Source organism: Colias eurytheme, chromosome 24 (assembly GCF_061535395.1).
Source record: "Colias eurytheme isolate Ceu_HAF_F1 chromosome 24, ilColEury1 Martin Lab GWU primary, whole genome shotgun sequence".
Taxonomy (NCBI): Eukaryota; Metazoa; Arthropoda; class Insecta; order Lepidoptera; family Pieridae; genus Colias; species Colias eurytheme.
The window spans coordinates 5,109,427-5,133,374 of record NC_143003.1 but is presented as its reverse complement, the minus strand read 5'-3'; the positions used below and the strand labels follow the sequence as shown (position 1 = coordinate 5,133,374).

At 32.4% G+C, this 23,948-nt stretch overlaps 1 protein-coding gene across 4 annotated transcripts in view; it reads left to right on the top strand.

Annotated features, from left to right (window-relative positions):
* Window positions 1–23,948, top strand: part of Mitf (transcription factor Mitf) — a 107,180-nt gene that overhangs the window by 61,471 nt on the left and 21,761 nt on the right. For 2 of the 4 annotated variants that reach the window (XM_090115902.1, XM_090115901.1), the window contains exon 2: window positions 23,101–23,409. The exons of 1 other annotated variant lie outside the window; for it this stretch is intronic. In XM_090115902.1, coding sequence (XP_089972028.1) covers window positions 23,354–23,409 — 56 coding nt within the window. In that variant the 5' untranslated portion in view covers window positions 23,101–23,353. Of the gene's footprint in view, window positions 1–15,647; window positions 15,734–23,100; window positions 23,410–23,948 lie in introns of those variants that run through there. One more of the 4 variants, XM_090115903.1, reaches the window with a different exon arrangement.

Sequence of the window (23,948 nt, the reverse complement as noted above, 5' to 3'; positions counted from 1 at the left end):
TAAATTATTCGAAAAAATATTTGTCCTACAAAATCTATGGTTTGATCAAAGAGTCCCCCTTTCCAATGTGTATCGATAACGAAGTCATCATAAATGATTACTAACCAGCTGATTTTTTTATTTTCACTTATTTAATACTTATATAATTCAACAGACATATTGTCCTACAAATTGCGTAATAAATATTTGAGAACCGTCAAATCAAAAATTTTTATCCTTGTTACCTCTGTAAGCTACCACAATCGAGAGTTTCGTACATGAAATTATTGGGCATCTCATCAAAATAAAGCTACTCACGAAAAATTAGCTTGATAGTAATCACTTGCAAAAATGGGCGATGTATCCCTGACTAGTATGGAGTCGTCATACAGTTATAATATTCTTATACATATATTTAATTGTTGATTTATTGGTTTTATTTTCTTGCTTATAAACAAATAATATTCTTTTTAACAACTACTTAGACATTATTAATAATTATTATTATTTCGTAATGTTTACTTTATTACAAAATAATACAGGTTATAAATAATCTTTAAAATAACAAAAAATATTGTTACTCTGAAAAAATGAAATGGTACTCAATAACGCGGACTACTGAATGGATTTAGATAGAATTTGATGCTGACGTAGATATTACGTCATGCCCAGAAATGAAAGGTAATATTTCTGAAAGAAGTTATAAACCCTAATTCTTCTCAGTCAAAGTCAAGAGTGGAAGATATCACTAATACAGTAAAACTGATGCGAAACTTTGGATGTTAATTTGTATATTTTTTTGTTAGTTGTTACTTAATCACGTCAAGACTACATTACCAATTTTGATAAAATATAGTTAATTGCCTGGATTTACACATAGGATACTTTCTATCCGAACTGAACACTTCTGTGGGATAAGACAGGATTCACGATATAATCTAATTCCACGCGGGCAAAGCCGCGGTCGGAATGATATTTTTTTAAATAAAAAAATTGTTTAAAAAAAAACTCAAAATATATTGACGCATGTATTTATTTTTTGCACTCTATTATAATTGTAATTATTCATTACAAATAATCAAAATAAAATAGCCAGAACAAAGTTAGGCCCTGGTAGGGTAGGTAGGCAGGTACAGCAATGTGAGACGAACACTGGCTTATTTATACCAATAATAATGTATTATAAACATTAAATTAAGTTTACTTTCTAACAACAAAAATACATAATATTAGCTAATGTGAAAGCGAATCAACCAATCATCCCACAAAAATGAAATGTGCACACAAATATTCATCCAAATCGGTTCATGTCATTAGGAGGAGTGACTGCAGCGCCATCTTCCGGGCCCAATTGTGTTTCCAGATCACCCAGGAACTCAATTTAATATACTTACACAAAATTTTTCGAAATGAAAACTCACATTACTATGTAAATATGAATATAAACCTGTTTTATTACTAAGCAATTTCCCGCACAGGTGTAGTAAGTATAAATGAAATAAATATCAACATCAAATTCTTTATACAACATACTTATCTACCACCTTCTAAGAAATGTAATTCTTGAAATTATTTCGTATTTTTTTAAAATATAATACTACTCCGATGAGCTCCTGTTCCATATTATGTCCGCCATACTTCCACTAAGTTCACCATGATTTTTTATTTCTTTGCACTTTGTTGCTTTTTGCTAAAAATGGAATCATGCGATAAAACCAGTACTTAGAGCGTTGATAACATACATTTTTGACTGAATAAAGGTACTTACGAAGGAGTGGGTTCACATTGTGAACAATCAGTGGGTTTATTTTCCTTCTGGATTCCGGATTTCTGAAAAGATTATCTATGCTATAAATGAAAAAATCTTACACATTCATTATGTACTTAAAACAGGGGTACATATCAAACATCGTCTATAATACAATTATCATCAAATTTAAAATTAAACCAACTTACTTCATTGTTCCAATTGTAAGCATTCTTTTTCCTCCAACCTTTATGTTTCTTCTTCTTATTTTCTTTATTGTCCCCATTTGTCTCATTTTGTCTTATCGTGTTGTCACCCTATGATACGATTGCGCGAGCGACACAAGTTCCCCGTGTGACGGCCGTAGCGGGAATGAGTCGTGCAGCGATCGGGGTAAGAAGGTACAGGGCGGCTCTCGCTATATTGGCTGGTCGCGCGCTAATTTCAAGTATTTCTTGTTTATTTCAAAACCATCGCATATTTCAAAATTCTAACACGGTAGACGTATAGGTTGTATATTTTATAGTTAATATCCAAAAAGTCGTAACTTTACGTTTGTTATTTTGAAGATGCCAGAGATTAAAAAAAAATAACAATGATAACTTTGTATTTTTTTTCTATCGAGAAAATATCATGGAATCATGTTTCTAAAACGGTAGACGTATTGTGTTACTATTGAACTTTCTTGTCAAGAATTTTCATCACGACAACTTTAATAATATAAAAATTACGAAGGTTTGAAAAGGGCCGTAAATGTTAGAAAAATTAATTCATCACCTTAAAGAAAAGATGAATGCAATCTATAAAGCCGTTTTGAAGTTAGGACGGGACACAGATAAATAATAAGACATTCTTATGGTAGTAGCTGTATTAAAATTTATTTCCGGGTCAACAATGTTTTTATTAATTTTATTTATATCTTTTGGTCTTCAGTACTCTGTATTGTCTTCATAAAAGACTTCCTTCATGCCCGATGCTATCGCCGTTTCCGCAAAATAATCCATTATTTATTTATTACTTAAAAACGTGTTCTTTTATTCATCATCATCATCATCATCACTTTCAGCCTACACTTGTCCACTGCTGGACATAGGCCTCAGTCATGGCACGCCACTGAGCCCGGTCGTTTGCTCGTTGTCGCCAGTTTTGACCAGCAACCCTGCGGATGTCGTCACTCCACCGTGTAGCAGGGCGTCCTACGCTACGTTTACCGAGCCGCGGTCTCCACTCTAAGACATGTGTGTTCTTTTATTCATTAATTCGTAAATACATACATATCGATGTCGATCGTGTTAAAACGTACTTATTAATTTTATAATACTTATTACATTGGCGTAGATATGAAATTGGTTTATTTTTGCGTAGTTTTTTGCACATGTTTTGTATTTTAGGAAATACATTTCTCGTAGTTTTTTTTCGAGTTTCATAAAAGTTTTAAATACTATAATAATTGTTATAACGTGCTGCTGTATAAGTGAAGTACCCTTATGGGTTTTAATAAGTATTTATGAAGTTTGGAAGTTACAAATAACTTTTATGTTTAAGTAGAAGCTTTATAATATATATTTATTATTTAGTATTTACATATATTACATACTCATTATTAAAAAACAAAATAGATATTTAATAAGCATATTTTAAAGATAAACTTACTTTCTTCTTAAAGATAAACATACAGTGTACTTAGCCTCATAGCATCGTCACGTTTCACACTTAATAACGGTTATCCGGCTACAATTACATACTACGCACTTTAAGTTATTATATAATTAAGGAACACTTCCTTATCCTTAACATAAACTAGACAAATCTACATTGTTATACGGAAACAATCATGTACCATTATGTGTAGGGAACTCGGAAAAATGAATGAAAAGACCCATTGAGTTACATTTTTAATACCAACCTGCGTTGTCTGAAACTTAACATATTATATCCTTAACATTTCGTGTGAAACAACGCTACCCAATAATGAAAACATAATGAAAATCGGTGCAGTAGTTTTTGGGTTTATCTCGAATAAACAGATGCACCGATGCACTGTTTTGTAATTATGTAAATACGTACTTATTGTATTTTCTTGTGTCTGATAGTATTTTTTTGAGCGTGACCACACAAGCTGTAAAGTGTTCAAAACGTTGGGTTCATTAATTTAATAAATAATCGCATTTGAATCCCTTAAAGTCTCTGTTATTTCTAGATAATATGTAATGATTATTAATTATTATCATTGTTCCGGTACAAAATTCTTCCTCAAGCAGACAATAGGATGCCTAGGCTCAGTGGACACTTCGAAGGTTCTCTACCATCCTTGACTATAGAAAACTGACTGAAATGTAAAAAGTAAGGCCGACGCGACCTCATTTGCAATAATTATAACGTAAAAACTTATTTGCGCTCTATTTCAAGACAAAAGACAGTTTTTGTAAAGGCCTACAATTTATAGATATGGTAATTCTATGGTAATTAGGTTTTCGAAATGCAGTATGTATGCGACTAAGGTTATAGAAATTTTTATATTGATTTTTCACTCATCTACAAAGCCCCCGGACCCCGGTGTTATCGGTGTAGTTTTGGGTTTGAAGTAAATATCTATATAAATTGTTGCCCTTGAATTTTTCCCATCTCTGATAAGATTTTCTACATAAATACTATCTGTCTTTATATATATTGATTGGCCTTCAAACATAGTTAGGTTTAATATAATATTGCACTATACCATTGTATTGGGTCAGGTTTATACAATAATGTTTTAACTTATTTCCTGCTTAGATTAATGGCTTATGACCGTTGCGAATTTGGTAAATGTAAAATAATATCGATCTAAACCACGATATGGTTTAATACAAGTATGCAAAAAATCTAATGTGCAATATTAGGCTTTGTCCAAATTATAATTAATGGTTGTAACAAAAAGTTAATAAATCGTGTGCATTTATGGAATGTTCCGCCTCTTTCTTATAAGTTTATAAAATAAATAATAAGGAAACATAAACTCGTCTGTTGATTGCTTATTGCTTGCAGTGAAGATGCATCCTAAGTAGAAATAATTACACCATGTGAATAATTTTTATCAAGTAGGTATATATACTTACTAGCTGCTCCGCACGGTTTCACCCCCGTGGCTCCTCTCCTGTTGATCGTAGCGTGATAATAAATAGCCTATAGCCTTCCTCGATAAATCGAATACAAAATTTTTCAAATCGGACTAGTAGTTCCCGTGATTAGCGCGTTCAAACAAACAAACTCTTTAGCTTTATAATACATATTAGCATAGATTTAGAGTATTTTAGAAGAAGATTATAGTAGTATCCCGCTCACGGCTTTTCCCGTAAAAGGAAATTACCATGGGAACGAGAAATTTAGCATTTGCAGCTCACTAGCCTATTAACTAAATCCAGACACAAAAATCATATCAAAAATATTTTCGTTGTTACGTAAAAGAAAGACAAACAAAATAAATAATGCGTATACAATTTCGCATTTATAATAAGGATTAGGATTAGATTACATGTTTAATAGGATTTAAGATGGCGCCACGTTTAAATAGGTATTATCTAATCTCATTTTTGCATAAAATATTGAATGATATAACGAATATAAGATAACAAAAGAATTGCAATATTATTATGAATTTCGCTACTAAACTTAGGTATATCTACCTCTATTAAGGGCCAATTTTTCAATGCTTGGTTAAAACTTATCCGTCCAATAAAGTATTACACGATAATATTAAAATGTCACGTAAACTGTCAAATACGGGCAATGAAAATACATTTTTAAAATGGTAGTTTTATACATTATTCGACGAATAAGTTTTATGGTCCGGGAGCCAGCAGCAGATTTTATGACCAAGTTCCTCTCAAGCGGTAATTAGTAAAATGCATCAAAGTATAGTATTATGAAGCCTCGTGAACGTCAGCTGGAGCTCGGTTGGGGGGAAGAGCGGTTGTAGCCTCCCGTATCAGCTGACGGTTTTTCCACCAAGATACAGCCAGCTGACATATATATTTATCCACAGTTACATATTATTTAAATTTGAATTTAACAATTCGTATTGTATTCGGTAATGCCTCGCCTAAACTCTGCAACGAAATTAATCGTCTTAACTCTTACCAGCGCGTCATACACACACACTCACACGTATCAATCTCTAAAGCTGTGTTCACACTATCTTAAGTAGCGTGTACACGCGATAGCATCGCTGACGTATAATCCGTATTTCGATTTATAACTGCATTTATCATTAATTAATTACATTAATCAGATGTATTGATTTGTTTCGATGTTCGATACGTGCGCGTCATTGTTTTTGCGTTGTAATTAAAGTTAATATAGGGGGCTGTGGTTATATCTTGATCGATTTGTGACTGTGTTAGATTAAATTTGTATGTGTTTTTTTTTGTTTTATGTAATGTATTGTTATTCTAGTGTAGTGTTTGGCAGAAAACTAGAAGTGATTTGTCTATTTTATGTAGGATGGCAACAATTAAGTATCTTGTGAATAAAAAGTGAATGTGTTTGTGTGTATGTTCGTGTAAAGTTTGATTATATTAAGACGATTAGGTAACGTGACTGCTCAACTCACAGATCACAGAAACTAAAGGGAGATATGGTTAGGGGGCGGGGCCGGTGTCGCAGCAATATGCCCAAAAAAAGAACAAGCTGTAGTGGTGCTGTATACGTACGTCACTTACAATCTAGTGTGCGAACGAATAGTCGCTCTCATATTTTTGTGTGATGACACGCACACAACGCGAAGTATTGTTTTGATTTTGTTTACTGCAGTTGTGTGCGTAAATTTTTTATGAGATACGGTTTCGTACTCAGCGCAAGCGATTGGCATCTCTCTAGATCTCTATGGCTCAACTAAAATAATTATTTTTCGAACATTCGGTTAGTCATTAGTATGTAGGTATCTATAGCATTTTATACAAAACTAAACATGTAATGCTTTGGAAGTTTGGAGTAAATCCTGTTCACAACTTGTTATGAAATAAATAAATAAATCATCACTAGGTATCTATCCAACACAAATATGCATACAAAAGCGAATTTTATCCTCCGCTTTTTAAACATCGCTTCTCGGTATCTCATCGCCGTCATAATTCCAGGAAACCCGGCGCAGATCAAACACGATACATTTTAATATTGCTGTTGTGGTTTTAACCTTCGCTAAAGTGTACACTACGCCTTAATTGAAAAATTTTAAAGTTGCGGTTTTTACCTTCGCTATAGTGTACACTACGCCTTAATTAAAGACGATGATATATTTTTTTTTCTATTTTGAAATAAAAGACTTTCTAACGGATTTTAAACAAGATTTATATTAATTTAATTTTTAATTAACTGTATTTTTTTCTATTCTTTAAAATTGTTCAATTATAATACTGCTTTGAAACTTAAAATCTTATACCCGTATTTGAATACCAGCTACGGTTCGTTTGCGTGGTATTTGTTATTCCCATGTGAATCTCGATCGCGCAAATGTAATTGCCGTATGACTACCGCTATTTTCATTGAATATAATATTAAAATAAGTATAGATGGTCTACACAAAACATCACCGATAAATATATTTTGAAAAGGTTTTTGTTCTACAAAGTTTTAATAGTATTTAAGATGATACACATAGTTATTTTGAAATCAAATAGACTTTAATTTTTCCTATATATTTCCATGCACAATATATCCTCAATAACAAACACGTGCGCCAATAAAATGAAATATAGCGCATTGTACACACGACCTTCGCTTCGCCCGTCACGGTGTAACCTGCCCTTACTAATTAGGAGGAATTTACGAGGAACGTACTGGAAAATTGCATTGATAAGATTTTATTATTTGTTTATTTATTGTTTATCGAAAAAAACAATGCATAGTAAAAATATACTTTCTTAAAAAAAAAACAAAGGCACGCTTTAAGATAACGCTTTAAGACATGAAATGTCCCCGATCTTTGATAAGTGTGCAAAGTTTGAATTAAAATCTGTTCGTTTTAAAGTGATTCAAAATCTTCCAAAGGAATCGATTACAATCAAACATACAGGTAAAGCCAATAAAAGCGTGCTAAAAATTAAGCTTCTTCCCGCTGTTTTTTCCTATGCATGCTTAGATATTAAAACTACGCTACTATACGCAACGTATTTTGATACGGTATTTTCAATAGTTCTTTTTTATTGTTCCAAATAAAGAATTTTGAATTTGATTTTTTTTTTTAATTTTGAATGATTCAAGAAGTTTATATTATGTACATAATATATGACATGCATAATTATAATTTATGTACATGTGCGAGCCGGGGTGGCCGTTCAATGTAAAACAAACAGTAAAGAAAAATTAAGTAAAAAATATCCTTATTGCTAAAAAGCAATCTTTATTATAAAGAGGCTATACATTTAATGAATTTTGAAAAGATCTGAGATTATTTATCAAATGTGTTTGTGAGTACCTGTTAATTTGGGCTGTTCAAATATTTGTGATGTGGAGGTTTTGCGTCGTGTTGTTGTCTGTTTTTGTGCATACTGTTACAACGTAGGTTTAAAAGTTAAATTGGATCTGATTGGTTTATTTGTTTTGTTTACAATCACTTTACAATTTGTAGTGATTGATTTTTGTAGCTGTCTGGTCTAATAAATGAAATGTGAGTTAAAGGGACCAAAGCTTATTTCGATTAGATTGTGTATTTTCGCATTCTCATGTTCATATGAGGTAAATAATATTTTTGAATAAGCTTTCCGCTCGCGCGTGTTTGATGTCATGTAACGAATTGCAGCCGTCTTGATTTTCCTGGATATGTCTTATATGTATAATATCTCTTTCGTAGAAAAAATAGTAAAATTGCTGTAACTGATTTTACGATTTTTTTAAAGAGAATGATTATATACTTATCAAATGTGAAGAACACTGTTCTGGAAAACTATTTGGTTTAAAAGACTTTTAACATTTGGCTACATATTCGAATGGGACGCTTCCACCATCTGCTACCAACCAAAGTCTAAATTTTCTTTATCGAATCGGCCTTGATTTCCCCAACGTTTTCCCAATCGCGTTATCAACGTGGCGGCGCCGATTCTCATCTGACAGAGACGGATTGCAGCCTCCCAGATAAGATATGTAGCACAAATAACCTCCCGTTTATATGAATACCATACACAGTTTGCAAGATAACATTTACAGCGGTTGCTAGTGGCAACTGATTTTGAGTCGTGGGTTTTTCTGCTGTTTTCGTGTGCGAAAATAGCAAAGAGCCTGTCACGCTCTTCTTTGTAAAGTACTCAAGAATTTATTAAAAGGAATTTATAGGAATCGGTGAAGCCGTTCACGCGTGATAGCGTGACTATAAATAGAAAAAAAGATACTTATTTATTTTTCTTGATTTAGTATTGCATTTATTATAGCATTCATTGCAATTTATAAATATGTAATTAAAAAAAATGTGTGCGTGTACTAGAGTACACACGTAAGAAGTGAAACTTCTTTATGTCCTTATTTTTCAAAAAATAATTTACTATATACAATATTAAAGAAATACGTTAGTCACACGCTCGTCGCTACCTACTTAAATATTTACACCGGCCGCTGCTGAAACTCGCTCGCTTCGCTCGCTCGGCTCGTGCGGTAGTTCAAAAGTTAACCTAAGATGCTCGTCGCTTCGCTCCTCGCTACCTATTTACATATTTACACTGGCTGCTGCTGCATCTCGCTCGCTTCGCTTGCTCGGCTCGTGCGGTAGTTCAAAAGTTAACCTAAGATGCTCGTCGCTTCGCTCCTTGCTACCTATTTGAATATTTACGCCGGCCACTGCCGCGACTCGCTCGCTTCGCTCGCTTGGCTCGTGCGGTAGTTCAAAAGTTAACCTAAGATGCTCGTCGCTTCGCTCCTCGCTACCTATTTAAATATTTACACCGGCCGCTGCTGCAACTCGCTCGCTTCGCTCGCTCGGCTCGTGCGGTAGTTCAAAAGTTAACCTAAGATGCTCGTCGCTTCGCTCCTCGCTACCTATTTAAATATTTACACCGGCCGCTGCTGCAACTCGCTCGCTTCGCTCGCTCGGCTCGTGCGGTAGTTCAAAAGTTAACCTAAGATGCTCGTCGCTTCGCTCCTCGCTACCTATTTGAATATTTACGCCGGCCACTGCCGTTTTCAGCAAGGATTTCGAATTAGGCAGATTTTGATTGGACAGAGAGTTTGAGGTTTATTCTTATAAATTTTGAATTCATAAAATTATAATTGAACACCTGACACCAATCAAGCAAACACGTGTTTACGTGAGTCATAGATTTATTATCGTATACTCCTAAAATGTTTTCTAAGAAACAATAGTGTACTTACATTGTCGGCACGTTCTTAGTCGGTAACTTATTTTTGTTCGAACAATAGAGGTAATAAATTCCTAATGATCAAGTTGTAAAGGTTGTAAAATAAAAAATATTCTATATTAAAACGTATATATTATAATATGTGTGTCATTAATTTCTGACTGTTTCGAAATTTGGTGCAAAATAAAATAGTGTGTAAATAAAAATTGTAAAAAATCAATAAAATAAAACAATTGAGTAAAGATCTATAGGCATATTATGTATGTATTTATACAAGATATGTATATTATATATTTATACAGGGAACTTCTCAACGTGTTATCTATGAAATTATACTTTTACTCAATTGTTTAATTTTATTTACACACTGTTTTATTTTGCACCAAATCTCGAAACAGTCAGAAATTAATGACGCACATAGTACATAATATATACATATTAAGACAGAGGTTAAGCTTAAATAACTTGAAAAATAAATAACATGATCACGCCCACGTGTTGGTGTTTTAAAAAATTCAATCAAAAACTGAGGTTAACTTTAAATACAATTTTAGAAAAATAAATACCCCAATCAACATTCAAGTATTAGAAAAAAATTGATACCATAATTCCACCCACGTGTTAGTGTATTGAAAAATACAATCAAAAAGTGAGGTTAATCATAAATAACTTAGAAAAATAAATACCATTATTACACCTAAGTATTAGAAAAATAGATATAATTACTTATTTACTTTTTTTAGAAATTCACTGGAATTAGAATTAAAACAAACCCTTTGATTTTGCTGATCACTTTAATATAACATGTATATAGTCACGAGTACGGCGTAACGCAAAAATGTCACGCGCGCGGCGTAACGCATAAAATGTAACGCGCGCGGCGTAACGCAAAAAATGTCTCACAAAATTTTTGTCCACCCCCGATAAAGAAGTTTCACTTCAAAAATTCAATATCACTAAAACAATTATGTTTCCCACTGTCTGTCGCTATCAAATTAAATATATTAATGCATTTTCATGTGGATTTTTTAATAAATAGTTCAATGGGAACGTTTTTGGGAATGTCAGTTACCTAAATAAAAATAAGTTGCGTACAACTGGTCGCTATCAATATATCTCGTCACTTGACACGCATAGTGTGTGTTAAGGTCGATCGGTTATTGTTTTAGACGGTACAGTGGCTCAGTGATTGTTATTGTATAGTCTAGCATTTGAGTCTGGGGTTCGAGGTAAATTTGATACTGCTGAAAAGGTCCCGTATTGTTAAGAGTACAAAGGGACCTATTATATGATTAAATTTATTGAAAGACCGTATCCCCGCTTTGAAATCACATCAAAAATATTTCAATCATTACAATTTAAGATCTGTATCAACTCATAAATTCCTCTAAAACATTCTCAGAACTAAAGAGTCTGCTTAAACTATTTGCTTAGCCATTTGAATTCGGTGACGTCACTAGAACAAGACCATCCCAAATGTCCATAAGAATAAGTCTACTAGAAGCATGATGTAGTAATGTTTATACAATTAACATTATATGTGATTCGCAACAGTCACGTCTATGACAAACGGTCGGTCACGATGGCGCTAATTATTCAATTATGTTAAATAAGTTAGATATTCATTATTATAGCTTGCTTAAATATGAAGTATTATGGTAACGGATCTGTATGCGTTATGATAATTTTAGTTTAGATAGGAGGTAGTTGCTATAATTACAAATACGTAAGTAATAAAATAGTAGAGATAGTGAGAGATATTTTCATTTGAAAGGTGGTAAATAAATATAAAATACAGCATTGAGTCTGAACCTACATTATGTGAACATTTATTTATATTACGTACTTAACATTTATATTTATGAAATTTTGTATAATTATCTATATATATAAAACTCAAAGGTGACTGATATCTATCAACGCACAGCCCAAACCACTGGGACGTATCGGGCTAAAATTTGGCATACAGGTAGATGTTAGGACGTAGGCATCCGCCAAGAAAGGATTTCCCGAAATTCTTTCGGGAACGGGGAAAAACGGGGATGCACGTACAAAGTCGTGGGCGGAAGCTAGTTAATGATAAACTTTCAAATAATTTATGTTGCATCGTGCAGCAGCTATCAGATTATCAGCTTCTTAAAGTGATTTCTTATTATATATAAGTGTTATTTATTAGTATTCAGGTCTTAAATATATTTCAGACCCCTTGGTGATAGCTCGAATTCCGTAGGGTATCCAAACAGAACAACCTTTGCTGGGCATGCTAATAAAACTGTAATATTACACAATTTTAAAATGATGTCACGTCGTGTTAACTTAAACCTCATTTCGTTCCCAACTTAGATACAAATAAATTGTAAAACCACGAGCCATTGGTACGCGCTAAAATTTATCAATCACGACTTTATATAGTTTCATAACGTACAAGGATTTCACTTTTTGGATGGAGTATGTACTTACACAAGTACATATGTACATACATGTACATACACAAGTTCTCTTTATACTATGGTACATACTTCATAATGTTATATACGGTTACAGCATTTCGTAGAAGTAGCGTAGCGGGTTCTACAGTGTAGCGTTTAGAAATTGATGTGCGTACATTGATTTTGTAGAAAGTATGTAAAATATTGGTCGAAATAGTTATTATGAGATAATTCATACATATGTTAGGTATATGTAATTGCTAAATTCTTTTTGTAACGTGAACAGTTTACGTGCTATATATAGTTATAATGCACATTCAAAAAGCCTAGACTTTTTACAGACGCGTGTATGACCTCTAATATTTGTGTAAAGGACGAAAATCATACTTTTTCTATTTTTTGTAACTATTATATTTTTACATTAAAATGACCTAGGTATGTGAAATTTTTCAGAAAACAAATTTTACGTCTATACAAAAATAGAATAATTAGGTATGTATTTAAATATGTAGATACTATGTCTTAGAAGATCTCTCACAACCACATTTTAATCTCGCGTGCTGATTACAGCTGCACCGGCTGAATTAATTGTACGCAGTTATCGTGACGGTGAAATTGTGTCATCTTCATGCTTTTGACATTACATTGTAGGTTATTATTTGAAGAAAAAATTATCTTGTGTCAAGGAAATTTGCGTGAAAATTCGCCTGTGTTTGGTGTCGTAGAGAGGTAATAAGGTAATAATATTTCGAATATATTTTATGATCGTTTGGACAAGATATATAAATTATAATGTTAATCTACGATATGAATAATACGCTTAATTCAATTGATTTATATATCAAATACCATTGAGAGACAAATAAAAAATACAAACATTGATACATCGAAGATAACTTGAACTTAAAATGTGCCATAGTCACTATAACTATTTGCATTACTAAAGCGTAAAAAGTGTTAATTGTTTAATTAAAAACTAATACTATCGTCATTGAAGCCGGATCCTTCATTCACGGCAATTTGCAGTTCCGGATATGTATGGTTGTACAATTCGATTATCATTTATTTGTATATATTTTAACATTTTGATTCGTTTACTCTTCTGGATATGTTTAGTGTAGTTTATGCGTTAGTTAAAGTGACAAATAACGTAAGAAAATATGTATATATCTGTGTTAAATACATCATTATCAGTAAGTAGTGGAAACCAGCCCTTACTTTTTTTCAAAACTTCATTCTAAAATTGACTATTTTTCTGCTTTCAACAGTGCCACGCAGTGCTTTACGAGATTGGTTATTTCGAAGCATTGAATTTGTATTTAAAACGATTAATACTGTACTTTTTAATACATATTACTGCGAAGAATGTTTATGTTATGTGTATTTATAAATTAGGTAGGCTTATCAATTGTTTTGTCTTCAAGCTTTGTTTAGATTGCTTTTTTTTTGCCAAAACAACATAGTGAAAGGAAATAAGCACATGTTATTAAAAATATTATTTATTATTAGTAGTTGGATACGAAGATCTTTGTATATTCATACTTTGCATAAAAAAATTGCTTAATAAAGCCATACAAAAAAAATCATTCCTAACGTCAATGCAATTGTATTAAGTATTAAGAAATATAGGAAACAATTCGACACTATGATTGTTAAAAAAACATTTTTTGCTGTTTTCATGTTCCCAATAAGGAACTTAATTAAATAATGACTTTGTTTCGCGATAACCTTACGGTATATGGAATCACAATTATTCGGATTTATGACCTATGGCCACTTATTCCTCATATGTATTGCTCAATTTATTTTTACACCGTTTAAAAGATGTCGTGACGATGAGGATAGGTTAAAAAGAAAAACAATGTTTGGTTATAGGTTGCTAAAAGAAATATCGTCGTCTCAACCTATATTAGTCCACTGTTGGACGTATGTATCTCCTATGGCACGACATTCAGCCCCAATAAAATCAATATATTATTGGTGAATTATATTCTGGTAAATAATATTTCTAAATTAATAAATCATATCAAATAGTATCATCGTAACATACATTACATGCGTACATTTCTCTTAACATTTTCAAATTGTAACTGTAAATTTATCGATACTATAACTATTTCATCCTTGACGATAAAAGTGAAACTGTATATTATACTACTGGTACTAAGTAAATATGATAAACTGTCGTCCACGCTCCTTCAGCACGATTTTTATATCGTGACGACACCGTGAAATCAGTCTTCAATAAAACGTAAAAATTCACATTTTTGAACGACGTAAAAAACTTCTTAGAATAAATATCATATTTATGTTTTATCTTATTATAATAATAAAAGTTATCTAGTGATGTTAGATATAGATCATAGAACCTGCTGAATTGTCTTGATGATTATTGAATTCGAACAAAACCTGTGGTGCATTTTACGTGTTATTTAATTTGACGATACATCAGCGCTTTGAAAGGAACTTGTTTGAATTAAAATCTTTAGTGTTGTGAGTTCAATTACTTTTTGATTGCATTTTTGTCTAAACCCATCCGTCTGATATAGTTTTTATAATGGGACCAGACATTTTGCGCACGAAAAATCCAGTCCAGATTGACGCAAGTGATTTTTTACAACGCGTTATTAAGATAACGGTATATTCAAACCGCTTCGTTACATCATAATTTAAATAATCGTTATTGACATTCTGATTTCAATTATCTAATAGCCAATGCGATACCTACATCCACACTGGTTAGCTTCACGTCAATATGGCCGATAACATTTCTAGATAAAACTGTGAAAATATAACCTGTCTCCTATTTGTTATCGTTTATAAGCTGACACATATTCAGTGTCATTCCTAATAGAACAGATATGTATACTATGATTAATCATGCGCGTACGCATCTGTGTCGACTATTGTACGTTGTGTTTTGTTTTCTTGACTTTCAGGAGTAGCTTAGATTATCTTTATTACTGTGAAAGCTTACTATCCTATTTTCTAGTCAATTTCTTTAAAGTTTTCTCACAAGCAGTTTGTATGAAAAAATTGTCACCTCTAACGTGTGTGCCCGGTGAGCTACAAGCGAGTACTATCGACACTTCTCCGTTTATCATCTTTGACTGCTTTATTTGTATTTTGTTTTTCATGATAATACTATACAGTAATCAGTGCCACTTGGTCGCTTGACGTGACTCGACGTAGATACCTTGTCACGCTACGTTCTTATTATCAAGTCGTGTATTGTGGTGTGTTTGAAACGTTCTCTTGTAAGTAATTCAAGAACCTTAGCCGGTGCAACGATACGTCGTCACTTGTCGCGCTCTAAATGAATGGGAATATTTGCATAAAAAATTATGCCATCTGCATAAGGCTTTGAAGTCAATGTTATCTTTACGGCTCGTTCGAAAATAAGGAATACGTTACTAGCATTGTTGAAAATCTCGTAGTTCGTGGAAAATATAGTTACAAGGTTATGATAAGATGCGTCTGTGACAGCCTTCTTAAATGTAATGTCGTGTGGTAAATTAACTTTTGCTAAAGTTATTTTCGCGTTCAATTAATTTAGTTTTTATCCGGCTTCCTTGAATTTCATGCTTGCCATCTTAATTAGATTCTGTCGACCTCATTTCTTTCGATATGCATTTTAATACGGTTGTTTCTCGATCGATTTACACGTCTGTTAGCGGACGCTGTATAAATTGAACTAAGATTTTTTTATCATCATCCATTTTTCTATTATTTTTCATTACGTAAACAACGTGTCTGACATTTCGGGCGTAATTACTCCAATTTTTTGTAACGATAATTTTGATGACGTCTTGTTGAATATGGATTGACTAAAATATTTCAACAGTTTCGTTGTCGTCCTTTCAACAAACTTTTGTTGTCATTTCGGGACAATTTTCGAAATCATCACTAGCACTTACACTTAATTGTACATCATTTAGTGAATAGTTTTTGGAATTTGTTTTACAAATTGTCACCGTTGTGAAGACAATCGTTAGAAATGAAGTTGTTTCGGCGAGGACGTACCATTATGTAATTTACTTAAATGCCTCGAAAATTTCGGCGTTCTGCTTAATTGCTCATTTGTGATTGTTATTTAAAAACATCGCCGTGTCGACGCTTTTGGATTCGATACGGTTATATTTTTTCGTACAGTGACTTTTTATCTTCTTAGGATTTCTAGATGTTAGATAACGAGTTCCCTACTGACCTAGAAATTACATTCTTGCTGTGTATCATGATTCTTCTTATTCTGCTTCTTTAATATCACGAAGCGTTTTTTGCTTCAGTGCGTGTTGAGACCTAGAAAAATTTTGGAAGTTATTTTAACTCACTTCAGGAACATAGGTTTAGTTAATCTGTATCGAGATTACCTTGAGTCGCTACTATCTCACACATCTATCAAAATACTTGACACGTTCCGTTGGACCAGATTACAATGATATTTTTATCACGAAAAATAACACAATAATCTCGCCTTGTTTCCAGTTTCTCAACATGACTTTTATTTTCTAGTTTTTCTCGTTATTTATTGGTTTTATAGCCGCTACTTGTTTGATGCTTTGGATGCGTTTATGCAAGAGCAATATAGATAGTATGGTCCTGTATGTTTTGTAGCCTTTTTAATATTTTTTTTTTAACTTGTTGGATAATGAGGAATTTGTGACGTCACAGTGGCATACTAACCCATACATTATAGATAGTATCTTATCTATTAGGAATCTTAAATGGAAGAGATTTAAGACTTAATAAATATAAATAAAATTGTGTTTTGCCTTATTTTCGACAATAAACTTATTTTATTCTAATGGGAAATGAAAAAAAACCGATCGTTTTCAAATAGCTAAAATATTGTTTTAATCTAAGAATATTAATTACAAGATAAATTCTTGTAATTGGAATTCACATTAAACCTACCTTAAGGTCTTATAATAACTTCTAACAATATGCCGCCTTATAACACAATCGCTAATTAAACTATAAATGTTGACGTTTCTAATGCTTCGATAATAATAAAATATGATACCTGTTGTTTAATCAATGCATAACCTAGTTTACATGTAATATTAATAGTGAACGATGCACTGAGAAATTTATTAATAAAACAAGTACATAATGATTATCAGTTATAAATACGAAAATATAACAATGCTTCTAATTGTTATGTATTTTTATGTTTAATACTGAGTCATTAGTTTGACAATTTTGAGGGTAGTTTTAAATTTAGTAAAAGGTCGGCCTTTTTCCTACTAAATTATAATTTTGCAACTAAGTTGTTTATAGAAATGTTTTTGTAATTTCTCTCCCGAGAAAAAAATGTTATCACGTAAAACAGAATGCCTCAAAAAAATTTACGGCCTATTGAGTATCTATAAAAAAACTTTTCCATTCTTTTCTTAATTATCGATTCGTATTAGTCACGTACTAGGTTCTTTCTTCTGAAAATTTTATATAAAATTGACTTGCGTATTTTAAAATACAGTTATATTTTATCAATTGATAGCGATAGCGCACTGTCACTATATTCAGGTATCCGTCACGATAAGATATGTTTCAGTGATTTTTACGATATACCACTTCGGCCTCCTGCTAATGATGTCGAGAACACCTAATTCGCATCTTGGGTAGTGTGATTATTGGAAATTGACAACCCTAGATGCAAAAGACGCAAATTTGTATGCAGCTACTTTTTTAAATGTAGGAGCTATAGGGGTGTCAACAACTGGAAATAATTAAAGTGTTTTAGTATAAACAGAATTCGTTGTTTTGGCCTATTAGTATAAAGATAAACTGAAAGGATAAAAAAACACGAAGTACCTTGGCAAAGTATTCAAGGTGCGCTATTGTTAGTATTTTGCTGAGATATTTTATAAGAAGGCATGTTAATTGACCCTTAGTCAGAAAACATTGAGATTTAGAGCCGATTTTTCAATGCTTGGATAAAACTTATCCGTCCAATAAAGTATTACACGATAATATTAAAATGTCACGTAAACTTTCAAATACGGGAAATTAGAATACGTTTTTAAAATGGTAGTTTTATACATTATTCGACGAATAAGTTTTATCCAAGGATTGAAAAATCAGCCCTTAGTGACTAAATCTAGAAGAAGAGATGCCGATGTTTAAAGGAATTTAATATTATTGTTGTGTTTACTTCGTAGTTTTTTGTACTCGTATTTCGCTTAACGCCAGTTAAAAACTAGAGACTTCAACAGGATTTGTAAAGTTAATTTCTCAAAAACATCGTGATGGTTAACAAGGTATAAATTGTCTTTTAAATTCGTTACAGTATTTAATTTCTAAATGTTTTCGTTTGATGAATAATTATTTAAGAAGTAATCTTATCGTTATATTATATGCATATACATAACCACTATCATTCATCAGTACATATTTGTATTCTTTCTCCGATTGTCTTTCTAAGTACTGGATGATAGGAAACACTGTGTCTAGCCTACTAACCCATATAACGTATTTACTTGATGTAAATCTTATCATATCAACGATTGTTATTTAAAAATACTTGGCTACTGTAGTTTTATTATTTATGAAGTAACTTTCCGCCCGCTTTGTCTAAAACCTAATAAATTTATAATTGAAACTTTCCTCGGGAATCTCTCTATCTTTAGAAATATCGCATCAAAATCCGTTGCGTAGTTTTAAACACTTAAAGCACGTAGATATACAGTTTGAATTAAATTGGTCCAATTAAAGTGGCGAATTGAAAATAGAAAGAAATTCACCTGTAAAGCGAATAAAAGCGTGGTAAAAAACAACAATACATAGTTAAATTATATCTTATATCGAAAATTATTTTAAATCATAAAACGTTCCAGTTCTGACCGGATGCATGCATGTTTTCACCAGTATTTAACTCCCCATTTATCACACTGTCTAAAACCTAATAAAGTTTCAATTCTATCAAGACAAACACTAGATTTTATTGAATCTAGCTAGAATCAATTGCCTAGGTCATATTGTATATTGACGAATGTATACAGCATCTTTTGTATTAACTACCACTTTCTAATAAAATGCAATTGAAACGTCACGTGGTTTCAATTCGCATCATGTATTCTGAGAATCCTTTGATGATAGAATTTGATGCTTAACTTGATACACTACATATATGTAATGGGCCCTCTTGACAATGGGCAGCGTTGGCCCAACAAATGATCGTCGATGTTTGCCACAATTACGGCGATTTTCAATAAACATCTACAACGTCCGATTATAGACATTAAGGCCCTCTACAGTATCGTGATTGCCTCTACTTGCTCAATGCTGCCCATTGTGAAGAGGGTCCATAATAGTATCTATATGAAAACTGTATGAGCTAATTGAGAAGCATCAATCAATTAAGCTACTCATTCTATAAGGTCCTTTTTGTTCTTTAATTCTTTCAAATTGGTCAATCCTTGTTCTGTATCTATTGGTTCAATTCTTTCTATGTCTTTGAGAAACGTGTGTTTATGAAAATGTTATTTTGCTTCGTTTTCCAATTTCATTTCCATGAGATAAGAGCTACTGTGTTACCATCGGTAACCGTTTTACTATCCATTTAGTTTAAATTATTAACAGCTACTTTGTTTCTTGTTTTATTGTATTTTTATTGTCGTCTGCAATATTTGCATTATCTTCGACAATTGTTTGAGCCATGTCTTGCTCTTAAAGTTTACGAGGAAGTAAACAGAATGGTGATAGTTGTTATCTTTTTTAATTATTGCTTTATCTGTATTCCGTTGTATACGTGTACTGAAAATCTTAATGGCATCGTGAATGATGTAATCTCACGGAGATTTTACTATAGCCTACTTGTCAAAGTCTATTTCTTGTATCATCAGCGTTGCAACGTCATTTTCAAATATTTCATATATTTGAAAATAGCTGTAGTTATCTGAGCATTTTTTTTAATAATAAATAGGTAGACGTTTGATCGCTATCCTGCCTGATGAAAAGCAGTGATGCGATCTATTTAGGAGCACGCCTACCCAGAAGAAGCCTATTTACTCTAGACTAATATAATATTCTTAAAAAATATATTTTTCTGTATTCTAATTACATACTTTGGTAAGTCGTAAGTTGTGAATCGTTTCAAAGATTTATTTTCTTTATAAATTTACGAGATGGAGTCAGTAATTTTCAATGTCTGATAATAATTAAGGTCTGATAATTTATAAAATATTTAGCTACCATTACTTTTATAATTTCTTTCGATCGTTATTAAATACATGATTATTATTTTATCAAATACTTACGAATTTTTGTATAACACTTATCTGGAATAATGACTAATATTATCTAATTAATTACATTATACGTCATAATAGCATATTTCTATTGTATGAATGTGGCTTTCTTTTTCAACGATTTTCTTTGTACATGTACAGTTTACTTAAACAGCAAAAGTACTTACATAAAAACGTTTTCCGACACTTTTTCTGTAAAAGCTTGACTAATTAAAATCTGTAAACAACAAGCTATTTTACTATATACTGCCTCATCTAAATTTATCTTTTATAATTATTATCATTCATCTTTAATATAATAATCGGTTCATATTGTATACTTAAGTAATAATGTTTATATTTTCTATCGGTACCATGGACGTATAAAAAAAGACGGACGCCGTATTACGAACAAACAACGTGAAGCCACCATAGTAAGCTAGCGATCGTGTAAAGACAATAAACACGCACACACTCTCACCATAGTAAGCTAGTCGGCCGCCATTACGTCGTGAACTACCGACTGATTAACTGCGTCACTGTTTCACAAAAAATATTTAAAATGCCGTCTTGCGTGGTTAAATGGTGTCGCAACAAAACACAAGGGATTACATTCCACAGGGAAGCAAGTTATTTCTTTTATGTTTTAATGACAAAATTATTACGGCAAAATTTATAGAAAAAAATACAGCCGCCATTGTCATCAGGACAGCTGTTGCCATGGCAACATGGCACACACACATGGATGTTTCGCCGCCATTACTAGGCTTCACTCAATGTTTAGGCGATATACCGTCCGTCTTTTTTTATACGTCCATGATCGGTACAGTAATTAATAAGTAATAACTCTCATACATTTTCTATTAGTCAAGTAACAGCTAAGATAAGTGGCGCCACCTTTCACACATTAGTGTGTGTGTGATAGACAATGCAATTATTATTCTACGCTATGATAATAATGAATGTTTATTTATCTATTAACATGTTGTCAGAGCTTAACTTCAAAAGGTACATGCGAAAATCTAATTCACAACACGCTATTAACAAGTTATGGCGGATACTCGATGTGAGACAGTCAATAAATCTATACTAATATTATTAAGCTGATGAGTTTGTTTGTTTGTTCGCGCTAATGTCAGGAACCACGGGGCTGGTTCGAAAAAATATTTCATGCAATATTTCATGAAAAAATATGTCACTGTTAGATAGCCCATTTATTGACGTACGCTACACGCTATATCATCACGCTAAGACCAACAGGAGCGGACCAATGCGGGTAAAACCGCGGGGCTGGTACTGGTATATTTGTTATTGTTATTATACGTTACGAAAGATATAGATCAAATAATTTACGACTGCGAGGATTTTTATTCTGTTAAATAAAGTAATGTTAATCCAAATAATCAATTTTCAGTGATTATTTTCATTGTCTGGGCTTTGCTGCTCGTGCTGATGAATAATAATGTAGATAAAAACTGGAATTTACTTCCAACGAAAGAATAAAGTATAAATTAGATAAAAATAATGATAGATGAGAAATAAAAATAACACATATAAATAATTTTCCACGAAAACAGTATTAAATTCTTCGTTTTGCCGAAAATAACAACAAACTTGATCGCACGCGATATTTTCAACCGTCTAAGAAGGATTATGTTATAATATAGGTGCGTAATGATTGATGAGGTTATATCAACGTAATTAAGAATTATGATGATAAAAAACCACGTGAACCACGCTTGATGTGCGACGTAAATATAATATTTGTACAGAAATTACAGTGCTCTTCAGTATCCATGTTATGTGTGACAACGATGTAGCACAAGCGCCGAGTTAATATTGTCACGACAAACAAATCTTTTCGGCTAATGGACGTTGTTTTTATCAAATAACCATTGCACGAAGTTTCCGAGACAGCTCGCTTTACTTAAATATTTAAAATTTAACTCGACGTTTCGCAGTTATCACCGACGGCCTCTTATCATAATCTTCACAATCTCAGACGTGTCGCTATGCATCATCATTCATCATCCAGAAATCTTGACGTTATTTCGACGCAAATGTGCCATTTCTATAGATTCGCCCATCACGCTCGCATGTATTACGTTTATTTCTTACGTAACATCTTATATAACACCTTCTACCTTCAGTAACTTAGCCGTATCTAGAGATTGATCTCTCGTCTCTGTTTGTTTATCAACGTACACATTTGCACGAATTTCCTTCGATACAATATGTTCACGTGAACGCTAATAGCTTTACCTATTATCGCTAATAATTATGTAAGATAAAACGTCACCGATACATCGATCATGTAGCGTAATCCTATATTATGTTTGTGTCGGTATCAGTGTGTACCAAATTCTCATGACGATAACGTTTTTCTTTTACAACAGGTACATTAGAAACTAAGTATTATACAGTATTATAGAGACAGTGATTTTGGAAGTGCAAGTGAATTCAGTATTATAACAGTGATATAAAAGTTAAGACGATGTGTTGGAACAGCAGTGGACCAAGCTAGTGAGGATGTCAGTGAGGTGACATTGGACGCAAGCCATTCGGCTTTAGTGTTAGTTATACGAAAACATTCCTCTGTTAAAAATTTTAAGCCAGGGCCCGGTGGATAAAGGCAAGGATATCTGCAAAATGACCAAGGGCCCTCGGAAAGTGAAACTAGTCATTGTAGTCAACAATAAAAAAGAGTGAGTATTACATTTTTATCTTCATGCCTCTTTAGTCTGTAACATTTGCGTTCTTAATAACCTTTTTTGTATTATCAATGTACTCTTCAAGGATTTTGATAGTTTTTTTGATAGCAACTGCTTTCTTTTCAAGATTATTTGCAATATCAGACGTATTGCAGACATCATTGTTATTAAATTTTATTTATCTTCGAGATATGTTAAGCCAAGTTGATTTTAATGCTTTTTTGAGAAATAAATGCCTCCGAGTTGGCTTTTAATAAAGGGTTAGATGTAATATTAGACTTAAAATTTAAAATTAAATCAATTATGCTTCATTATCTGTGGTGTTGGATTTATTAATATTTTCATATCAAATAATCAAACATCGGATCTGCATCTTATTAGTGCACCGGATGCAAGCGATTTAGCGTCTATTATCGCTGGTAATTAAGTTGATTTTACGATAACATTAGCATATAATGGCCTGTGTATTTACTCGTCCATTCATAAACGCGATTCCCATTGATGTTTAATTGATAATAACGCTATATTTATTT